Genomic DNA, 20,947 nt, shown 5'->3' on the forward strand with positions numbered 1-20,947 from the left:
TGATTTTACTATTTAGTTTTACAGCAATTTAATTCTTTCTGCTTCCAGGAACAGATAATCTTCCCTTGAGCCAAGAGAGCTCCAGTTGAGTGGAAATTAGGGAAGGAACTAGGATGTTTGAAAAGGGACAAAGAGAGAGGTATGACTAAAAGAAAAACATAAATTTAAATGTCTGCTTTCACAACCTTTCCTGAGCCAAATACAGCACCACTGTGTATATTGAACAGCAGATAGTTCTTTTACAACTAAATAAAAAAGCGACTGCAGAGAAGTCTCTATTCACTGTCTAGGCACTTGAGGAGTATATTTTTTTCATACATCATTCATGTATGAATGCAGAGATTTCACAGAAAGCGGTATTGTACACTGATTTTTCACCAAATTAAATCGCACAGGCTGCACTGATTGCAAAGTTGGAGATGCTTAATGAAGGAAACAGAAGGGAGGCAGCACTGCTGTGGTGGGTTCTGACCCCCCCGCACCCCTTTGTCATCTAGGCACCATGGTTACAGATTCATTCCCCAAGCCTCACATTTGCATTAAGCCAAATAACCCTATTCCTCAGCCGAGAGCGAAACAAAGAAACCTGCAAGGCCAGACTTTCTAAAAGAAGGCAGGATGGATTGCTAACAATCAGGACTATTTGGTATCCCCCATACACATCGGCAGCTAAACAACAGTACATTTCAAAGCATATAGCACTCAGTTATGTTCAGATACCCACAAGGTTAGTGCAGCCAACACGCTATCCCCTTTCAAAAATCAAAAGGCATCAGGTTAGACTCACATGAAGAAAATCCACTACAGGTTATAGGGATTAAGCTTTTCTAAAATGTCTGGTCCCTTGGCAGACCTTGACTCCCTTCATGGAAGGGGGGAGAAAACAAAACAGAACCAACAGAAAAGCCACAGTGCCTATTTTTCAAAGGAACACATGCCAAGAACTTCTGTACTTTCAGTAGAATAGAGGAGTGGATGTGCAGTGGGGCTAATGGACTCTGCCAGCTACTAGTAAGTAGTGAGAATACAATGACCATGTTGTGTATTTTGGCACACAGAATAAGAATTAAGCATCAACTGATGGGTTTCAGCAAAGGAGCTCAAAGGTTCAGCTACTCACTGAGCACAGCTGTTTGATTTGCACCCTGGCTGAGCATCACCCCACCCTGAAAAATATTTCTTTACAAAAAGGCTGTAAGCGAAGCAGTAGTAAAATTGATTTTATTTCTCCATTTTCAAGAGAGACATTCTCTCTTTGCACATCAAGTACGCATTTCATTATGCTGCATCAGGAGGAAGAAACTTCCTCAACAGACAATCAAATGCCACCCAGAGCACAGCTGCTTTTCAGTCCTGTCAGTTCAATTTTTGCACACTTTTTTTTTTTCCCCTTTTCTCTTCCACATTTCAGTAAAATCTCAGGTTTTCCCCTTGGTCGCTGCCTGCCACAGCCTAGCTTAAAACAAACGCAACTGCAAAATCATACAGATGTGACGAGGATGGCCTATGTAAGGTGGGCACAGTGTATTACTGGGCTTAGTGTCACTCTAGGTCCCCCAGTTCCACCAAACAATGCTGAGGTACAAAGTCACAGCTGCTACTTCTGTAGTCATTCAAGTAAACAAAATCACAAAAACTCCTGAAAAGCAGTATCAAGTATTGAGAATCCAATTACAGAGTACTAGTAACAACCACACTTTGTTTCCCACTTAGAGCACTTGGCAAATTGTCTCTCCCTGCCTCCACACCCAACCAAGTTCTACAAAGACCCATAACAGCTATTGAAAATACAATGAAGAGTCATACTACAGCAAAACTCCAGTCCGCACCCCATCACTACCCCCCGTTTGCCTGTCCTTTCATGGATGGTGCCTTGATGCTCTCGTAGTAGTAAAGCCATTGATAGTACACATTGTTGGGCATTTGTATGGAGAAGTTGGAAGGATGTTCTGCTGCAGCTCCAGCTCCAACTGAAGAAGAAAAGCATTTGAAAACCAAGCGCATATTTGCTGAATCCCACCTAATCGCAGATCAAAGTGCTGCAACTTGCCTGACAGTGAGTAAATCTGTTTTTCAACCAGCTCCAACTTTCACAATCAGTAAATGAACAGGAAACCTACCTATTCTCTACAAGGCAACTGTGAGCATAAATCATCCAAAGATGACTATTCATAAATAACAATAAGAGTATGTAAATGGATGGAAAAAAATAACACTGTGTAAAATACACTATCTGGCTGCATTACTAACCTTATCTTCCTAAGAAAGCACAATGAGACAAAACACCAGGATTTTTTGACACTTCTCTACTCTTTCCCATAGGAGCTATCAATCAGTATCAACAAGTAAGATACTGAGTAATTCCATACACACCTATTCCTTCAGCTTCTAAGAGTCACACACACGGAGTTCTGTCGTGATTGACTGAAGCCCTGTTTGTTTCAACAAATACAGGTAAGACTTCACAGGGGACACTACAAAAGCCATTGCTAAGATAATACACAGTAAAAGTAAAGATTAATAAACATGGAAGTGAGATGAGGTAAGGGGCAAAATAAGTGTATAATAGCACAAGAAGAAAAAGAAGAAAAATCTACAGCAGCACGCTAAAAATGCTATTTGATGCAATATCATATTTACTCTTCAGCTTCCTAAAAGGTACATGCCACTCCAATGTATTTGAAATGGCACATACAGCAATCCGCATCTTAAACCTTCACACGGTATTAAGATTGAAGGATGGTATGAAATGCCTTTATTCTTTCTGACACACATATTACTTGTCTTCCATACAGAGAATATTTACAGATCTGACCCTTACAAGACAGCTGGCGTAGCCATTGCACAAAACTAGACAATGAGAAGAAACACTGGTTTTGACATGTGGCATAAATGAGATTGATTTGTCTGCAGCTGTACATCATGAAGATTACTATCTGTGAAAAGGTTCCTGTTAAATACAGAAAATAATATTGAACTTCCAATGTCATAGAAAGAGAGATTACAAATTTAGGTTAAGATATCCTTATATTCTGCCCTAGCTATAAATTAATAAATGAGCAAGAAACAGGAAAATGTCAGCATTATAATTTCTCTAAACATAAAGAATATATTAAAATGTCAAAAGTAACTCCACAGCAAGTCTCCTGGGCAGAAATGCATTATACGGAGTACAACAAGCAAAATTCCAACTGTTCTATTACATTAAGACTGAATTCTAGAGATCCTCAGGATTTATCTGAGACACATGGAACTTGAGGAATATTTTAACTATAGATTATATCAAATCTAAAATAAGTCTTTCCTGAAGGTTACAAAAGCTTTTAGCAGCATCCCTTCTTCTCCTCCCCTCATTATCTTTTCTTCTTCTTTCTTGCATATTCCAGGAATCAAAAACATAAATGACAAAACATCACAAAATAATATATTTTCAGTATTGCTGACCTAACTGAGAAAGACTTTCTGGACTCCTAATTTAGGTTGGTGAGCTGAAATGTGTAGAACACTTCTAAAGGTTTTAGCCCAGATAATAAGATAACATAGCGAGCTTACCACTTACAAGGGCATGACACTTGACAAAGAATTAGCCCTATGATAACAACAGAAAATCCGATAAAATTTAACACACTTGAGAAAAAAAAAAAAAAAAAATCTCTCCCCACCCCTCCTTGCCACGTCCAAGACATGCTGATAGAAAAAATGTGTAGTTGCCCTATTGTAGAAGGGCTGCAAACGCGGATAAGCAAGTCTATCACATAAGGCTACTATTAGGAATATATGTGTATATACACACACATTTTTATATGCATACATAATGCAGTTCAAATACAGAGATTCCCAAACAAGCTTTAGGCAATCTCATTCCAATGCCAAAGTCGTCCACCTACAGCAAGTTCAGTTTTACTTTTCTACACAAGATAGATGTACCCCACCTACTGTGTTTGAAAGCTCCTTTGGCAATCTCTGCACCGTACTGCAGCCTGCAGATTCGCCATGTATTCTAAGGCAGCATGGTGGGTGACCACACTCGTGCCAAGAAAAGGGTCTCCAGTTTTGCCGTTACTAGTTCTGTAGTTGGGCACTGCACCCCTGAGGCCATGGGCTTTGTGCAGGGGCGAGGAGGAATAACAGCTCCTCCTGCTCATGTTTGGTACTTGGACTTTTTTAGTTAGTTGGTTTGGGGTTTTGTTGGTTTTTTGGTTGTTTGGGTTTGGTTGTTTAGTGTTGGGGTTTTTTTTTGTTTTGGGGAGTCGTGGGTGGTAGTTATGAGGGTTTGAGGTTTTGTTCTTTCTCTGTGTATCACTGGAGCTCAGAACTTTTCTCCCAGAAGAATGAAAAGGCTTTCCTTCACCAAGTACCTTCTGTCTTGCTGTATCAGCCACTTGCTAGTCACCAAAATAAAGCCATCAAGATAAACATGTTCTTTGAACTAATGGAGTTGTGCCACTGCTAAATTTGTCCCATTATGTTTAAACACAGTCCACAACAAAACACATGGTTCTTCACGTACAGTAAAGTCACAAGCCATATACTAAATGTCACTCCTGTATCTCAGATGTACATCCTTACAAGCCATTAACCAAGCATGCATCATCATCCACATTGATAGAAATCAGAAAGCTTTCACGGCCCAGAAAACTCAGACATCAAAAGTCAATGTGAAAGGAATTCTAAGCAGGAGACAAATGATAGAGTTAATGTCCCTGGATTTCTGGAAGAATTCAGAAAGCACAATATTAAGACAGTCTCTGTTATCCACCAAACCCACAGCAAAAATGCTTCATCTTTTCTGCTAAAGAAGTAGCCTGCTACCACTCTGCAGAGTTCACCTTCAGTCACGGGGAAAAGAAAGGGCACTGCTGGACATCAGTCTGAGATTTCAAAAATGAGCATTGCTTTTGGCTACCTGCTGGAGCACATATCGATGGTGTGGCTACAGCTGAGGGCATTAACACAAAGCAAGCCTCATTCTGCCACCTCGAAATCAAGAGAGGAACACAGTTCCCTTAACTCTTGTAGTAGTCTAAATGAAAAACAGTTACTTCAACATCTGACTGTAGCCCAAACAGTGTTTCTAAGACAGGAAAGCCCTTAAAAACTAGAAACAAGGATTTTCAACATTCCCACACCCCACCCCACCCGCAAGACAACAACATTAAAGATGTTTCACTTTATCTTTTCTCAAGTCTTACAGTTTTTCACACACCTTTATCCAAGAGGAAGGAAAGATATTAATATTTTCATATTTCTTAAAAAATAATTACCGAAAATAACAAGCAAAGAAAAAAAAAAATGACCTCAAAAATACGTCCAGGGAAAAAGCAAGCATTCAAGTCAAGTTCTCATATTCAGTAAAGTAAGTGAATTCACTAAGTTTCTGTCACTTCCGACAACAGGCATACCCCAGATCAACACCCGTACCTTCATTAAGCAACAACCACCTACCAGAAATGAGCACACTACCTTTATCCTGCTACAGACTACAGAGGTGACATACTTCTGATGGCAATGAATTACAGATTGCTTTGTAACATCAGTGTAGTCAGACTAGCAGCAAACTGCACTTTCCGAAAATACGACCACCAGCTATTTCTCTGCCATTAAAATAATATAAGTTCTGCCTTTTACAACCCTGATGTTTATACATCCATTTAATGAGTTGCTGTAGTAGTAGTAGTATTATTGTTCTTAAAGTGCATCTTGCTAGGTTTATGGTCTTGTTCTCAGCTATAAAGCATTCTATTCCAATCAAATTATTCAATGTCTTGCATTTTTGTCATATTTCTTGTGTGGACAGAAAGAATTCGCTGTCATGAAAAAAAAAAAAAAAAAGAAAGAAAGCTTTGTTTCACATCAAGCTGCTTCTACAGGGTCAGGTTTTTGTCACTTGGACAAGAAAAAAAATTGTTGGTGATCAAAATATCCAGCCTTTCAAAAGCAATGTTCAAGTAATATTCAGAAAACTGTTCTCTTGGCTAAAAGTAAGGAAGTCTCATTAAATGAGATAATCCGGATGACAGAACTTAGTTACTGACCCCAATGACCAATTTCATGCAAACAAATAGCTTTCCAGTAATAACGTTTAGAGGTCTGGGACCACAAAAGCACACAGATGGCTGCAGAATCAGACCCTGAGCCTATTACATGCTATGTGCACTCGCCGAGCACTCCGTACCACGGGACTCATTTCTGAAGTAGTATGAAAAAAAGGATGTCTTCAGCACAGCACAAAACCAGTAACTTGTACACAACCATCACATCAGATCTGTCAAAACCAAGTTGTCCAAGGAAATATAAAAACGGACAAGAAAACACAAACTTCAGTTAAATTCACCTTCAAAAACGTTCCCTTTAACTTTTTATGAGATTCATTTTAGAGCAGTATTTTTTACTTACTGCATCAAAAGATAAATAGTTAACCGGGCAGGGAAATACACCTCAATCTTGTTACCTCTTTGGCACAACCAACAGGCAATATGGTCGAGAGTCACCATTGTGTCTCAAAGCTGCACCAAAACTGTGTTTAGGTGATACAAAAAAACATCATCCATGTCAAAAACATGAACTTTCTGCCATTTGATCGGATTTGGTTCATGCATATGATTTTAGACCATGCTGAGAAGTTAGCTACAGAGGGTTCTGAAATCAAAAGTTAATCATGAACACAATCTTAGAATTGATATCTGTAGGTTGTCCCCTTTGCAACAACACTATAAAATATGAAAAGATGACACGCTTCATTAACGTAGTTGAACTCAGTTCAGATTGGTTTACAACGAGGCTTGAAAGCATGCTGAGGTCGTCCAAAACTATTCCCCGTGACTTGACGCAAAGAAGATGGCATCACCTTGTGACAAGGAACAAAAAGCAGCAGCTGCCCACCTTTGCAGCAAGTCCTGGGCTGACTGATTTCAGCACCAATCTATGAAATGGAGATACTGTGCTTCTGTACAAACTTAAAAAAAGAAAAAAAAAAAAAACAACCCACCACATAAATCCTCAGGATGGAAAACTTTCTGCCCTGCAAGGCTGGTGCTTTGCCTTAGCTAAGCAATTTCACACAGCAGGATATTAGACCCCGCTTTCTGCAAACACAACTAGTCCTGCAAACCTACTCTGGGTCCAACCAATGAATTAACCATACGTTTACAAGAAACACTAACTGCCGCAGACAGAATTGCCTTCTGCTGAAGGAGATTAAAGCATAATCTCTTTCCAGTAGATGGCATATTGATAGCACTGTATCATTTTTTTAAACCTCCATCATGTGCTGTTGAAAAATTACTTTATGTTCTACACAGCCAGTTAAAAATCAAGTGACTGAATACAACTGCTATACAGAGTAGCCCAGGACTTCTATAAATCTCCAACTCTACTATAGAGTTTCAGTCTCCTTTTTTGACAGGATGACCAATCTGGCATCAAAAGAAAAACTTCACTTTGCAACACGTATTGTACTTGGGTGGAATTTTAACTGGAATTTCTCTCACATTGATCATTTTCATCCCTCAATTACATAAGAACATAAATCATCACGTGCCACACAGTTATACTCTTATGAAAGTGTACTCACTTCTCGGAGTCAGACCGTTCATAATTAGTATTCACATACCAACTTCAACTTCTTCATATTCTTTCCAACTATTTTCTGAAAGATGGGGAGGGACTTGAATTTTTTTTACGATTCTCAAGAGTGTGCTACAGTCCATTTTTCATACAGGTCATATTTTCTCAAGAAGACAAGGACCTGTTTTTAGGGCTTTACACTAGACACCTTGTCCAAGTTTAGTCCCCTGAATGTTCAAATAGTTTGTAAGACACTTCATAAAAATAAGAAAGTATGAAAATTTAGAATAGTTTTCCCTATGTCTTTCCACTACAGTTTAATCTGCACAAGATCATGCAAGATACAAACCTGCATCTGCAAAAGCTGGCTTGGTGCTTCCTCCCCTTTTTAACTCTGGCATAATTTAGCAAAGAATGCATCACTCTTAAGTGAGTGTAAAATTATTAATCCGAATTGACAAGAAGCTTCACACTTGACTGCTACTGAATGTCTCTTTAGACCCCTTCTTAACTCAGAAGGGATAATTATTGAATCACAATACATAAAAATTTTCCTCCAAGTGTTTTATTTCAGAGAGCATTGGAGTAGTTCATATGGACTGCAGAGTGCCTGAGTCAGAAGAGTAAGAACAAAAAAAAAAAAAGTACCCTCCCTTGCTAATAGCAACCCCTTCCAAAAGCATGAAATAATTAATTGAAGCATTTTGATAATCCCGATTTCTCAGGAATATCTTGCACTCAGGCCTTTTCCCACTCAGATTGTCAGAGTTTTTACCTGCCTGTGGCTGAGTATGTACAGAGATGTGCCCTTGCTATACCTCACTTGGAGTACTTAGCAGCCATACCCCCCCCCCTTTTTTTTTTTTTTTTTTTTAGTCTCAGTAAACTATTAAGGCTTAAAACATGCAGTGCTTTTGCAAAGAACTGCTGTGATACTGATTTAACAGCAAAAGACACATTTCCCTGATAAATGCACAAGACAGATCCTCTGATAACATGCTTTGTGGACTTATAGTAAGTACCCTATAAACTTCTAACACAGCAAAAAAAGACCACAGTCACAATTTAGGTTGGATTTTCTGATAAGGAACTGGACGTTAAGAAGCCTGAACTGAGAACATTGTCACACATTACATGCAGTGCTCTGTACCCCACACTAACTTTCCATCTCTGTCCATCAAGACAACGGGATAGTGTCTCAGCTTTATCTTTTCTGTGCTGAACACGTTACATGCACAGCAAGGGGAATTTACTATCTCTGAGCGACTGAGCAGTACACATCTTATCACAACACTGCACGGTCAGAACAGGTTTTATTTTTAAGCTGCAATAGATTTCTGTTCATATTTTCTCAGTGATTTATTACAGTTGCACGGAAAGGAATGTTTGTAGATTGCAGTAACTTTTTAACATGTTTCCTGGCATTGAGATAACACTGCAACATCTCACCTGCATTTCACGGTAAGCGACGGTAAGCCCTCGGTCCATGTTCAGGCATACAAAGCCAAACCGAGAGATTATTCAAGTGTTTATATTTTTTGCACTCTATAAGGGAAAACGTTAGCATGTTCTCAATTTCAGCTGTTTGGCTTCCTTATTTCCAACGAAAGAGTCTATCTGGATTTGCTGCTGTATAGATGAAGCTGGTATTTGTTACAGTCTCGTTACATCACACCAGCTGTGGGTCAAGTTATACAGGAGTAGGTCTTTTACATCATAAAAGAAAAAATAAATCCGAGAAACACCAAGAGAAGACTCAGAATCTTTCAGAGGATCTGGAGGGGGAGGGTTAACGATCAGAGAAGGTATCTGCTCTAAACTTAGCACCCCAGTAAAAGCTAAAATCTGTGTTATTTGAGTACCGAATCTGAAAAAGCAACCAAACAAGGAGAACTCTAAGCAAAAAATGCTGTCGGTACTCACCTAGAGCTTAAGACCAGCGCAGGAAAGAGAGGCAGCAAGTAACAGGCAGAGATGAATTTCATAGTGGAGCTCCTCCGCTCGTTCCGCCGCTCAGGATGCTCGTCCCCCGACTCTCCCCTCCAGCCCTGCGCCTCGCCCCGCCCGGGGAGCTGCCCGCCCCTCTGCGGGAGGGTCCTCGCTCCGCCAGAGCGGGCAGACCCCCCAGACCCGGCCGGGAAGGCGCTCCGAAGGGGATCTGAGCTCCAGGAATGATGTCACGAAGCACAGCGAGCTGCTGCCGCCAGCCCACAGCCCGGCCGCCTGCGAGCCCTGCGGTCACCGGCTACAGCCGCGTCCTGAAGGATGCGCGGAGGGGCTGGGCGCAGCGCGGCGGGGCCCGGGGGCTGCCTGCAAGAGAGAGAAAAAAAAGAAAACTACAGTGAAAATACCACCAGTGTTTTCCAATTAGTGTCTTTATTTGAAGCCAACCCAGACAAGAGAGGTGCTACAGAGGCAGGAATTGTTTCAAGTGCGTGCCAAGTTCCAGAGCAGCCTGCCACCGCACCTGGGGAGGGGGGGATTCTGCAAAGCCAGAATTCACAAGTTACTGCTTCAGTCAGGTATGTGTTCACCCCAGCACCACGTCAGGTTGAAGGTAAGAGCAGAAACAGCTTCCAAAATGGTATTTAGAAACACTGATGTCATCTCTAAAAGCCCTTCACCACCTGAAGCAGCTGATAACACCTACAGAGCAGTAAGACCATTTTCCTGCTTTGCGTGCTGGTACTTCACCTGATCCTAATCCTGATTTGAATAAACCAGCATTAAAAATGTTTTCAGACTCTAACTATACCTTGACACAAGTGAAGTTCACCTGGTAGCAAATGACATGAAAGTAACATTTAAACAAGAATTATCTTCCTATGCAATACAAAAACCCAAAACAAAACCACAACCAAAACCAACTAAAAACCCCCACAGCAAAACCAACCAAACTTCTCTACAACTGAATGGAGCACCACCATTACAAGAACGATTTTGGTCATCTGTGTGCTTGTCTGGTCTTATGAAAGGCATCCAGAAACTACATTATACAGCACAAACATAAAACAAGTTTCCATAGTTTAAGGTGGCAGTCAACTGTTTATTGAGGAGTAATTTGGGACTCCTTCAAAGCAAACAGAATTTCACTGTTTGAAATGAATGGAAATCTTTTTCAGATTAGTGTTGACCCTTAACAAGACAGTCATACAGCCTACATATAGAATTAATAAATTAAATTATTGGTTACATTCTTCAGTAGCAGACTGAGGTGGAGGGAGGTAAAAACAAGAAAAGACAAGATACGTAGCCAAAACTGAATAAAATAATGTATTTCTGACTCCCCTTCCTTGTATTCCAATTCTAGTATCTTTTTTTCAGCACACCTGGCAGCAAGTTCCATTCAACCACATTAGTTTAAATCAACATTTATTGTTATTTTGTTGCTACATACCAGCATGAACGAACAGTCATGTTACCATGGATACTTATGATAGAATAGTAAACAGGTCATAAAAAGTGCAGTCAGCTTGTCATTTTCTGTTCCAGAAAAAGCCAACCTTCCCAGGCTACCGGGCACCTCATGGTCATGTACCAGCAGCTAATCCTTCTTCCATCCTCCTTTTATGTGCACACATACGGGATGGAACGGAGGGGAAGGTACTGGTGCATCAAGAAAGTAAGTTATGCCTGATGATGCTGACTGAGCTTAAGAAAACTTGTGAAATTTTGCAACCTGCCTCTTTTTTGAGGGGTGGGGGTAAAACAGAGGCCTACTGCTAGGTCTTGGCTTCATCTCAAGGGTTTTATCATGCTTGCACGGGAGAATATCTCCACAAGTAGTTTAATGTCTCCAGGACAGGCAATCTGCAGCTATAGTAGAGCTACACCACTCAGACACCCCATTATCATTCTTCGCATGATTTCTCCATCATGATCAGAACGGACTGAACAATTAGGAAGCTTTCATTCTTACCAGCACTGCTGCTTTAGTCCTGCTCTGGTGTGAATCCCCTACAAAGACTGTCACAGCTCAGGTTCAGCCTAGGAACACCTCAAGGGCTCAGTGTAAAGGTTTTAGAGCAAACTTTCCCATCTCAGGTCAGGGTGGGGGTGTGGGGCTCTGGATCCACTCGGGCACAGCCGGCCTCTTAGGAGCAGTTAGCAGCAGTGCTTAAGCAGGGATTGCAGCAATGGCAAGCCTAAATTTTGAGATAAGCACAGATAAAACTGTATTACCGCAAAGAGGAACGCCCAGGGGTGAATGCAGGTAGGACAAAGGAAAACCTGCATTTTGAGAGGCAACCGCCGGTAATTAAGGGCAAGGCACTTAAATGCTATTCTTGTCAGAATTGATTGTGCTTAGGCTGCTTTTGCCTTAAGACATAGAAAACAGCCTTTCCCCCCCTCATATTGAGCTAACTGACCTTGAGCGAGAGCTTTCTGTTGTTTTGAAGAGTTTGGGCATTTTTGTTTTGGTATGGGTTTTAGAGGAGATGTACTTTAACAAAGTAATGTGCCTCTTAAGAAAAGAATAATACATTTATACGAAAAAATGGGAGAAAATTGTTTGCAAATTTTTTTACTCTTAGACTGTACAGCCAACATTTTAGTGCTGTGTACACTTAAAGAGAGATCAAATATTAAAGTATAACAACTTCAAAGACCTCGGATAGAAACATTCTATATAAACACATTAGATGTGTAAAACTCTTAAGACATTATGTATTTTCACTCTTATAATTAAAGGCTTTCCCTTTCTTGGCTTAAATTTATTGACAATCTTAGTAAATAAATAATTACTCCTAGCTAAATGAGCAGAAGTAAGGTGATTGTATATGCTCTATTACAAATAACCATACACCAAAAGTACAAGTTAGAAGAAAACAATGGAACTACTAGTGCAAAATTGGAAGGCATTTCAAACACTAGTTGTCACGCAGGTTCTTGTGAGTTTGGCTAAATGCACTGATAAAATAGGAATAGCACTGCCTAGTTTAGAGAAGAAAATGAATCAACTGTCTACCTTTGCAAAATACAGCACAAGCTTATGCTTGCCAGGGCAGAAATACATCCATTTATGCCTGTGTGTTTATGTAATAACTGCTATAGCAGGGGTCCTAATTTTATATTCATTCTTTCAAAATAAATGTAATAAAAAAAGGGAATCATGAAATGATTGCATATATTATATTCAGTTATTTTCAATGCATATGTGTTAATAGAGAGAAATTTCTGTAAATACACTTAACGAAGCAAATCATTAACGTATCTTGCTGTTGAATATTAAAATTCTAAATGTTGAAGCCTTCAGAAGACTTTGCACAAAAGACTTTCAAAAGAATAAGGGCACAACTGTTGGAAAAAATATAACACATTTCATTTGAGGGTGTTTTACAAATGCAGTGGGTAAATTTTTATTTGTGAAATATACCTACAACTGAGGCAAAGATAGAGGTAGAAATTACCTATCCCAATTTCATGTCCAGTGCTCTGTGAAGCAGACTACATCATGACGTAGATATTGCATCACCACTGCAGTGCAGAAAATGCCAGCTTTTTAACGTATTTTTATATGTTTACACATATACATACACGCATACAAATGCACATGTATACATATTTTTGCTGAACTGAGGCACCATTTTAGATTACTAGAATAGTTAATGATACATTTTTGCACTCTATACAACATACTGCATTTCTGTGTCTTCAAAAGACTAGCCAGACATACTGAATTCCCAAGTAGTAATCTAAGCTCTCAAATACAGTGTGATAAATACCATCCTAAATAATGCAGGAAGTACAAAACCCCCGACATCAGTACTCTCTTCTTAAAGATAATTGTGAGCTAGTTGACATTGCAGACTTGCGTGATGCAAGATGAGTGTGAGCAGAGTTCTGAGACGACAGTACTGGTTGAGCAGAAGGGACAAGCAACTTAGAGGAGACACTTCTTCAGTTCGTATTCACATTTCTCTTTCCCTCAGAGAAAGATTTCGCTTTAACCTTGAAAATAGATTTGGCAGTCCTTTCCCCACTTTTTCTCTTGCTTTTCCCACTCCACCTTCTCATTCCTTCCCTCCCAGTTGAGAGTTTCTCTAACATTTAACTAAACTTTCAACAAATCTTTAAGCTACCAAAGGGCAAAACACTCTTTCCAAAATGGGAAGGCAAAGTGTTCAATCTCAGGGTGAAGTATTTCAATATGCTGGGCCTAATATTTTATATCTGCACGTACAACTGCCACCAGCACAAACACATACATAGAATTGATACATGCAGCTTATTACTGCGCTTGATTGAAAGCTGACACATTAACATCAGCCCTTTGTGAGATAATAGGTTCGGGGTGACTGGTTCCCTATCTTCAAGGTACGTGCGTTTATGAACACTGCAGGAATCCACTCACTCTGAATGGTGAAACCTGGGAGACTTGCTTGCATGGCAAATGAAGGTACATGAGTGACATGTGTGTAAAAAGCATGGAAGAGTTTCTAGCAGTGTCTTCCTCAGGAGTGTGCAATTCACCTTCCTTTAAAAGTATGTATTTCAGGTGAGAGAGGATATTTATAATTACCTCTTACAAGTATGCATATAGCAGAAATACTCAGAATCACCTATCTAACTCAACTTTCACAGCATCTCAGAGGAAGAATAATCTGGGTTTTTTTTAAGAATGAAAAGGTGCATCACATAACAAAACAGTGTTAGAATACTAGCTTACAATGCATTGATACATTTGCATTCAGCTTAACAAATGATGCAACTGCCCAAGGATAACACCTAATTAACTTCAGTAACAAGAAAAAAAGGAAAAAAAAAAAATCCTGGCTACCATAATGCTGAAATTATAGCTTAAAGCTCAGGGTTGAGTAAAAGCTTCTACAAAGGTCCCTTTGCAGGTCATTTAGACTTTGTAAGATATTTTCAAGGTAACCCCTTTTAAATCTAAGAACCAGCCAATTCAGAAGCAAGTTCATTAAACTAATAATGAAGTAAATTTAACCTCATTGTTAACACTGCTTTTAGCAGGTTAGACTTCCAATTCAAATCATCATTCAAACCGTTAGCAAATATATGCAGCCCACATGGGTTTGCTGTTTAAAGTACAGAGAAATGAGCAATTTTGTGAGCATGTGATCACAGGGGAAAAGAATAAGTTTTATTTCATTCTATAAAACACCTCTTTTTTTTCCAATGTCCAAACCAGCAATAATTATGCATTTAATATTTGACGTCTCTGGACTGCCTACCTTCGTTCCACACCGAAGCCCTACATTTTAGGTAATAATATAACTGCAGTAATTCTGGTAGCAACAAGACTTGATCCAAGCACCACATCATGATAAGAAGCGATTCCAGGATCTCAGAAAACAGAAAAACAACTCACTCGAGGATTTGTGGACTTCCCTATGTTAACCACAGAGTGAGCAGTGTTGAATCTTCTAATCCATAAACTAACATTTAAGCTTGTATGTGGTAGAGGAAAGGGAAGAGGAGAAGAAAACAGTGCAAGGGAAATCCAATTCTCTACTTCTTGTTGGGTAAGTCATGCAAGTACAAGATCTGGGATCAACCCTCACCACCTACAAATGACCTGCAGTACGTTACTTGGTATTAGCAGACTTGAAACAATATTTTTTTGTGGAAGCTTCTTCTTCAGGAGCTATCACAAATGTCTCTCCTTAGCAGTCTAAAACAAGTCTTCCTTGAGAACTTGTAGATGCTGTCACATGTGGTGGTGTTTATTTAGACTCCAGCGTACCGAGCACTAAGAGTCCGAGGTTTCAGAGACCTCTTTCATTTTGCGGTTACAGGAACTGATGCTTAATTCAAACGTGCCCCCAGGTTCATCAAGGTCATTGAAAAGAGGAGTTCGGACATCTTCACAAACAGGGTTTCAGTCAGCAGGCACTGACATTAAAACTCCCTTTTTTAACATCTCAGAGCTGAGGTTCGCTTATATCCAGCAGACACCTTAGGGCAAATCTGCCTGCTCATACCAAAAATGAACTCTGTTGAAGTCAGCATTCAATCAAAACTGAAGACAGAAAAAATACATGCATATCAAGGTCATTTGACAATCTACATACAGGTCCATTAAATTTTTTTATTGTTTAACTTTGAAATAATTTATTTAATAAATATTGTATTAAGATGGATAAGTTTGACTTCTCTAAAATGAAAGCTACTTGATAAACCTTGCAGACAAAATAAAAAGCAAGTCTCAGAAAAGCTATTTTTTCATTTCTGTGAGACTAGTTGGTTTAAAAACTGAAAAGGCTAGGAAACAGAATTTTAATAGCATTTTTAACAAAACAAGGAAAGAATAACAAATTTTAGTCACATCTGGAGAGGTCAGGAATCATTCTTAATGATTTCACAGTGAATGGACTTATTCTGGGTATCACATTCAACAGACTTCAAAGTAGGGTAAAAATTGCTTTAAGGACTTGTTTCCATTTAAATTACATTTGGGGTTTTATTTGTTTATTTTTTTGTGGGTTTTTTTGTTGTTGGTTTGGTTTGCTTTGTTTTTTTTGGTGGGGGGTCCAGAGGGTTTTCTAATATTTTTTTATTATTATTATTATTATTATTTTGTGTACATCAAATAAGGCTGAATTTTTCTGATAACAAACAACTGTTTGTTATTGTGGAAGAAGAGTCTTTAAAAATTGTCTCCTCCTAGTCAGGATATAGCATATTTAACACCAATTCTTTTAGCATCAATTCATTAGAGCATCCAGCAATTTCCACTGAGAAACTGAGACACTGATTTAAAGACCCCTTGAAAAGCTGAACAAATATTTTTCTTTAAAACTTTTATAGTCTTTTAAAACCTTTGCTTCATGCTTTGCTTCCCTTCCCCTCTTCCACCCCTTAATTTAAAACAGTAAATGTAGGCTGGTACCTATGCTTAGATGTAGGGTAGATGACCTGCCCCAGGACATTCAGATCCTAACCAACCACCAGTATAAAAAAATAAGAGAAAATAAGAGAAAAGAGGAGAGAGGATGGAGAGAGGATGGAGAGGGGAGGGGAGGGGAGGGGAGGGGAGGGGAGGGGAGGGGAGGGGAGGGGAGGAGAAGAGAAGAAGAAGAGAAGAAGAGAAAGTCATTTGTAGAAAGAAACTGCATCCAATTAGATCAGTTGTAAAGCATTTGGTCTTCTACAGCTATAATGAGATTGAATGTGATCCAAGAAAGAATTATTACAATGAAGTCATTATATTTCAGTCTTGAACTTTACAAACGTCCCAATCCAGATGATCCAAATATCAGAGCTGCTACCTATACTGCTCAGACTCCTATACCCAAAGTACATAATCATTTTTGATACATCCAAATGCAATTTGATCACCATTTACCTGTTAGGAACCTACAGTGGGAGATAATTTGAGACACTAGGGGGTGGGGATGTGTGGAAGTCACGCAGAGAAACTGCTGTTTGTAAGCTTCTCATAAGGAATCTTGCATTACAATACGTATTTCTGACTTCATGTTAACATCAGTAGTAGTGTTTCAAAAGTATAAATGGAGAGTCAGATAATACGCAATATAATGCCTAGTCGCATAGAAGATACACACATAAACCGTATATCTATATCGTGTCATTCTGAAACTGCTATAGCTATTTATGATGGCCATAAATATGTTTTCCACCTCATTCTATACTTGTTTGTTTTATTGCTTTGTTTTATAATATACGTGTTGTTATAGTGGTTTTATGGCCAAACAGAGGTTACCATCAGAGACTGTGAGCAGCGGGGAATGTTACACGGTTTCTTTAGAAAGCTACAAATAGAACATGTTGCATCCTCTTATTCACACCAGTGATATATATATGTACCTTCACCTCTGCATAAAGAAGTCTGCGTAACTTCTCTTAAAGTAGAAATGTAAGGCTTTAACCAATAATTGGATTTCCTTGATGAAATAATGAGAATTTACTAATATTTTGAACTGTTTTCTGTTATACCCTATTTAAAACCTGATTTTTGAAAAGCTACCAGAAGTGCAGCTCTAATTCAAAATTTATTAGATATGACATGCATTAAGATTATACTATCAAGATCATATCAAAATGTCATTAATACAGAATTAATGGGAACTCGGTGAAAATTGCTACATCATATGAACGGTGAGATTGTGACACTAATATTATGTTATAATTGCATAGTTAAAAAATCTTGCAGATCTCTGCATTTTAACGGAAAAATTGCACTTTTTTAAAAAACACAAAGTACAGCATGAAGCAGTCGTGTCATACTACTGTGTCTCTATATTTTTGGTATTAACTGTATATACAATTAGCACATATCTCATTAATGGTCTAAAACATACAGTCCATGCAAATGCATGGTAATGAACAGAGTAAAGTATCAGTCAAGCAGAAAAAATGAGTATGACCAGGATACTTTTGTTCTGTTTAGCTGAAAAACTTCAGATGTTAACTCATTGCTTTTGTCTCCCCGTACAGTGCTGGGAATCACAGTAGGAAAACAGCATCTGTACTTCCCCACAGCCATCTGTGATCCTATCTGCACTGAAAAATGAAACACTCAGTACAAATTTAAGCACAGAGCTGTGATACTGAGCTCATGAAAACCGTTACAGTTCCACTAACTTTGGAGAAACCACTATTTTATATTTCCCAAAAATATGGCCTAAAAAGGTCTCGTAACACTTAAGAATTCTCATATTCTCTTTACTGATCTGCAGTTTCACATTAAAGCCAGTATGTATGTCAAATTAGACACCTAAGTGGCAAACATAAGTCATATTTTGAAAGTACTAATACAAAAAATTGAACAATCTTAATTAATGTTATCTTTTTTTTGATTTCAAACAACATTAGGATTGTTTAGAAATCTTCCACTGATGCAATTCTTCAACATCACAAAACAAAACAAAACAAAAAGCAAAAAAAAAAGCAAAAAAGCTATTTCAAAGGAGGGAAAAAAGGTAGTTTTGCAATGACATTGAATAACCACAGGATTTTCACATTTACTGCAGCATTCCTCACTACCAAAAGTAGTAAAACAAAAAGGTTATAGTAGTACTAATTCATTATTTACCTTACAAAAATTTCTTTTCCATCTTTAAACAGAAGAAATCAACCAGAACTGCCAAGCAGTGGCATAACATAAGATTTCTTGTTCTGTTCACCTTTTCACATCATTGCTAGATTTCATAGAATGCGCTATTTTATCATCATTATTAGGAAGCCGGTCAAGTATAGGGTGTGCCATATGTCACCTATGAGGTCTAGTATCAAGTAGAACTTGATTCAATGAATGGATTTTAGCAGAGCCCAGGGGCTAAAACTGCGCTCCTTAAGCTCTCCGTTTTTCCAGCTCACCTTGCCGCCTAAGCGATAAAATTATGTTCACATAAATATAAAACCTGTTATAAATGAAAAAAAGTAATTTAAAAGAAGATTGAATAAGCCTGCTTCTAAGGTAGCTGAAAAACCTAAAAGACTAACGTGGAAGTCTGTAATGAAAAAGGCAGAGAAAAGCCCTCTCCTGCAACATGGAGATTGTTTCAGGATAGAAGGGAAACATATTCAGAAGTGTGAAAGGCACCATCCCATGCACACTCATTTTATGAAAATTTAAACTAGCAAAGTAGGCAAGATATCAAAAAGCAGAGTTCAAACATATTTTCCAAAACCTGTACTTAAATGGATGCTAAAAAGACTGCAACATAAATCCTATGATAACCAACTAGATAGCTATATAGATACATTTTTTTCCTTCAAGACAGGTACATTTTATTTCTACATGAACATTTTGCTTTATTACTTTCAGTCATAAATATGAGTTTTCACTCATTCATGGGCTGTCCTTCCAGATTTTAGGAGAAATATCTATCCAAATAGTCATACATGGGTCACTGAACAGTAACACAGGAACAACACTTATCTCTATAGGTCTTCTGTCCATTCCCATCTCTCCTCTCTAATCTCATTTTCTACTGGCAGAAGTAAAAGGAAGGTGTGCTAGTAGCAATGGCTGGAAAGCTCAGCTGGAGACACCAAGATCACCATAAGGGGCTGCCTGGCACGGCACAGAGCTACAAGCCAACCTCTATTCAGTCACCTTACGGCTGGTACCTTGCTGATTTTCTTTTCAAGAAAAGTGGATTCTTGCAATGGGGAATAACAACCCTTCTTGTTGCGTGACCACTGGCTAGAAGGTTGGAGAAGGGATATGATTTTTTGTCATAGCAATGAACTGGGTCACAAAAAGCTCATGCAAAGGTGGTCAGGATGAAAGCACAGCATGCAACATGGCACCTACACATGACTGTGCAGCTTTCAGATCCCATCTTCAACCATAATAGGTTCTGTGGAAAAGTCATTTACATGAACCCTGCATGAGGTAGGACGATTTGGCCCTAAGTACGCTGGCATTTCAATAAAACCCTCTAGAAAAAGTGTTTTACAGTATAATTCACTAGAGAAACAGTTTTCATTCTGGCCTAAGCTGAGAAAACCTAGTGAGCACCTACCATGATATAGAGCACTATACATTAAGGGCACTTGAGGCATTTAAGCCACCTCTGTTTAAAATAGAGACCAAAACCATTCAGGTAGAACTTCAAAGATGCCAACACACTGCTAAACCAGCGGATACTGAGCTTAAAGACATATTTCAGTTTCTGCACGTGATAAATACATACTATACAGTTATGAAATCATGTATTCAGAATGGTCTGCTCCTATGTTTTCACCTGAATTTGTGGTTATATTCACCTTCTAGCATTACCTTCACTAAAAAGACACCAAAAGAAACCAAGCATTTCTCTAACGTTTCTAGCTCCATCTTTCTGAAGTTGTACTCTGTGTCTTTCTCAGAGGGCAGATTACACTGAATTTAAGTCCGCATATTGTTTCATACTTTTGAATAAGCTGCTCAAAGACTGGTAAAGCAAGAGGCATGCTTCAAACGGGGGTTATTTTTTGTAGCCAAGATACCCAGCGTAAGGGTGGCATACATGAAGATGACTAAATTGGGAAAATTAAATTAAGGAAAGCATGAAAAAAACCCCACCCCAACAGTAACTGATTACTTTTTTTCCTTTTTTAAGATTTTCTTTTGAAAAAATAAGTAGAAAATCACATTGTCTGCAAACCTGTTCTGACATATTTCTGCCCATCTTCTAGTCTTGTATTCTGTCTATCCTGGGAGGAATAATGGAGTGGGTTGGTTTTTAACCAAAGCAGCAGTTGGGGAAGGACACACTTGGAGAGTAAGGTTGAAGTATCATGTTACTGTAGCCTTGAAACTAAACAGTACAGTCTTTGTATCCTTTCTCGAATACCAAATTTATAGCTGAATTGTCATCAATACTGATTTTTATTTTGTGACTCTCCAAAGGCTAAGTCTATTATCAAGATCACGCAAATCAATGTACGCAGCAATATATTA

General features: G+C 38.7%; 1 protein-coding gene across 2 annotated transcripts in view; it reads right to left on the bottom strand.

Annotated features, from left to right (window-relative positions):
- LUZP2 (leucine zipper protein 2) overlaps positions 1-20,947 on the bottom strand; it is a 310,057-nt gene that overhangs the window by 184,646 nt on the left and 104,464 nt on the right. For both annotated transcript variants that reach the window (XM_055814775.1, XM_027790897.2), the window contains exon 2: positions 9,490-9,876. In XM_055814775.1, coding sequence (XP_055670750.1) covers positions 9,490-9,551 — 62 coding nt within the window. In that variant the 5' untranslated portion in view covers positions 9,552-9,876. The remainder of the gene's footprint in view (positions 1-9,489; positions 9,877-20,947) is intronic.

Source organism: Falco peregrinus, chromosome 9 (genome assembly GCF_023634155.1).
Source record: "Falco peregrinus isolate bFalPer1 chromosome 9, bFalPer1.pri, whole genome shotgun sequence".
Taxonomy (NCBI): domain Eukaryota; kingdom Metazoa; phylum Chordata; class Aves; order Falconiformes; family Falconidae; genus Falco; species Falco peregrinus.